This window comes from Pediculus humanus, genomic scaffold, assembly GCF_000006295.1.
Source record: "Pediculus humanus corporis 1103172108212 genomic scaffold, whole genome shotgun sequence".
NCBI classification, from domain to species: domain Eukaryota; kingdom Metazoa; phylum Arthropoda; class Insecta; order Psocodea; family Pediculidae; genus Pediculus; species Pediculus humanus.
This window is the reverse complement of record NW_002987782.1, coordinates 300,494-301,207: the sequence shown is the minus strand read 5'-3', so window position 1 is coordinate 301,207 and position 714 is coordinate 300,494. Positions and strand designations below refer to the sequence as shown.

General features: G+C 30.0%; 1 protein-coding gene across 1 annotated transcript in view; it reads right to left on the bottom strand.

Moving 5' to 3' along the window:
• The window catches only part of Phum_PHUM442150 (uncharacterized protein), a gene marked incomplete at both ends in the record, with an annotated part of 1,022 nt that extends 323 nt beyond the window's left edge, over window positions 1-699 (bottom strand). The window contains one exon of the mRNA XM_002429565.1: window positions 445-699. Within this exon, the coding sequence (XP_002429610.1) occupies window positions 445-699 (255 nt within the window). The remainder of the gene's footprint in view (window positions 1-444) is intronic.
• Window positions 700-714: the final 15 nt, after the last annotated feature.

Below are 714 nucleotides of genomic sequence, written 5' to 3'. Positions count from 1 at the left end.
TCAACATCAAATTTCATATTAATTTATTATTATTATTATTATTATTATTATTATTATTATTATTATTATTATTATTATTATTATTATTATTATTATTATTATTATTATTATCACTCTCTTCTCGTACTCAACAACTTTTAAGGTAAAAAAAAAAAAAGGAATTGCGTACGTGTTCGCTCACGAAAAAATCACAAACAATTTGGAAATTTCCATTGAAAAGCAGAAGAGAGAGAGAGAGAGAGAGAGAGAGAGATAGAAAAAAAACGTTTCAAAAATATTTTAATTACACGGCCGAAAGGTAAAATCATCATTATCGTCGCCATTTTGATTTTTTCCTCTCTCTCTCTTTCTTTTTTTTTTTTTTGCACATTAACCCCGAACCCTGATATATGTTTTACGGATTATCATTCGAATGATAATAATGATAAAAAAAAAAAGACAAACCGTTATGAATTCTTCCGAGTCGCAAGGCATTAGAATTTTGTCGGCGCATTCTTTATTATTATTATCGGAATCTGGAACTCCAGTTTCGCCATAACCGGATCCTTCTATCGCGTTTTGACCCGACATTGGCGGTCCTATTTTAAACGAGTTTTCGTCACAAGGTTCGTAAACTATAGAACAATGATCATCTTCTTGTCTTATGCATATTGTGTAATCTTGATTAGCCAAATGTCTACCATTTTCAGCAAAATTCATCGTTTGTATGATACC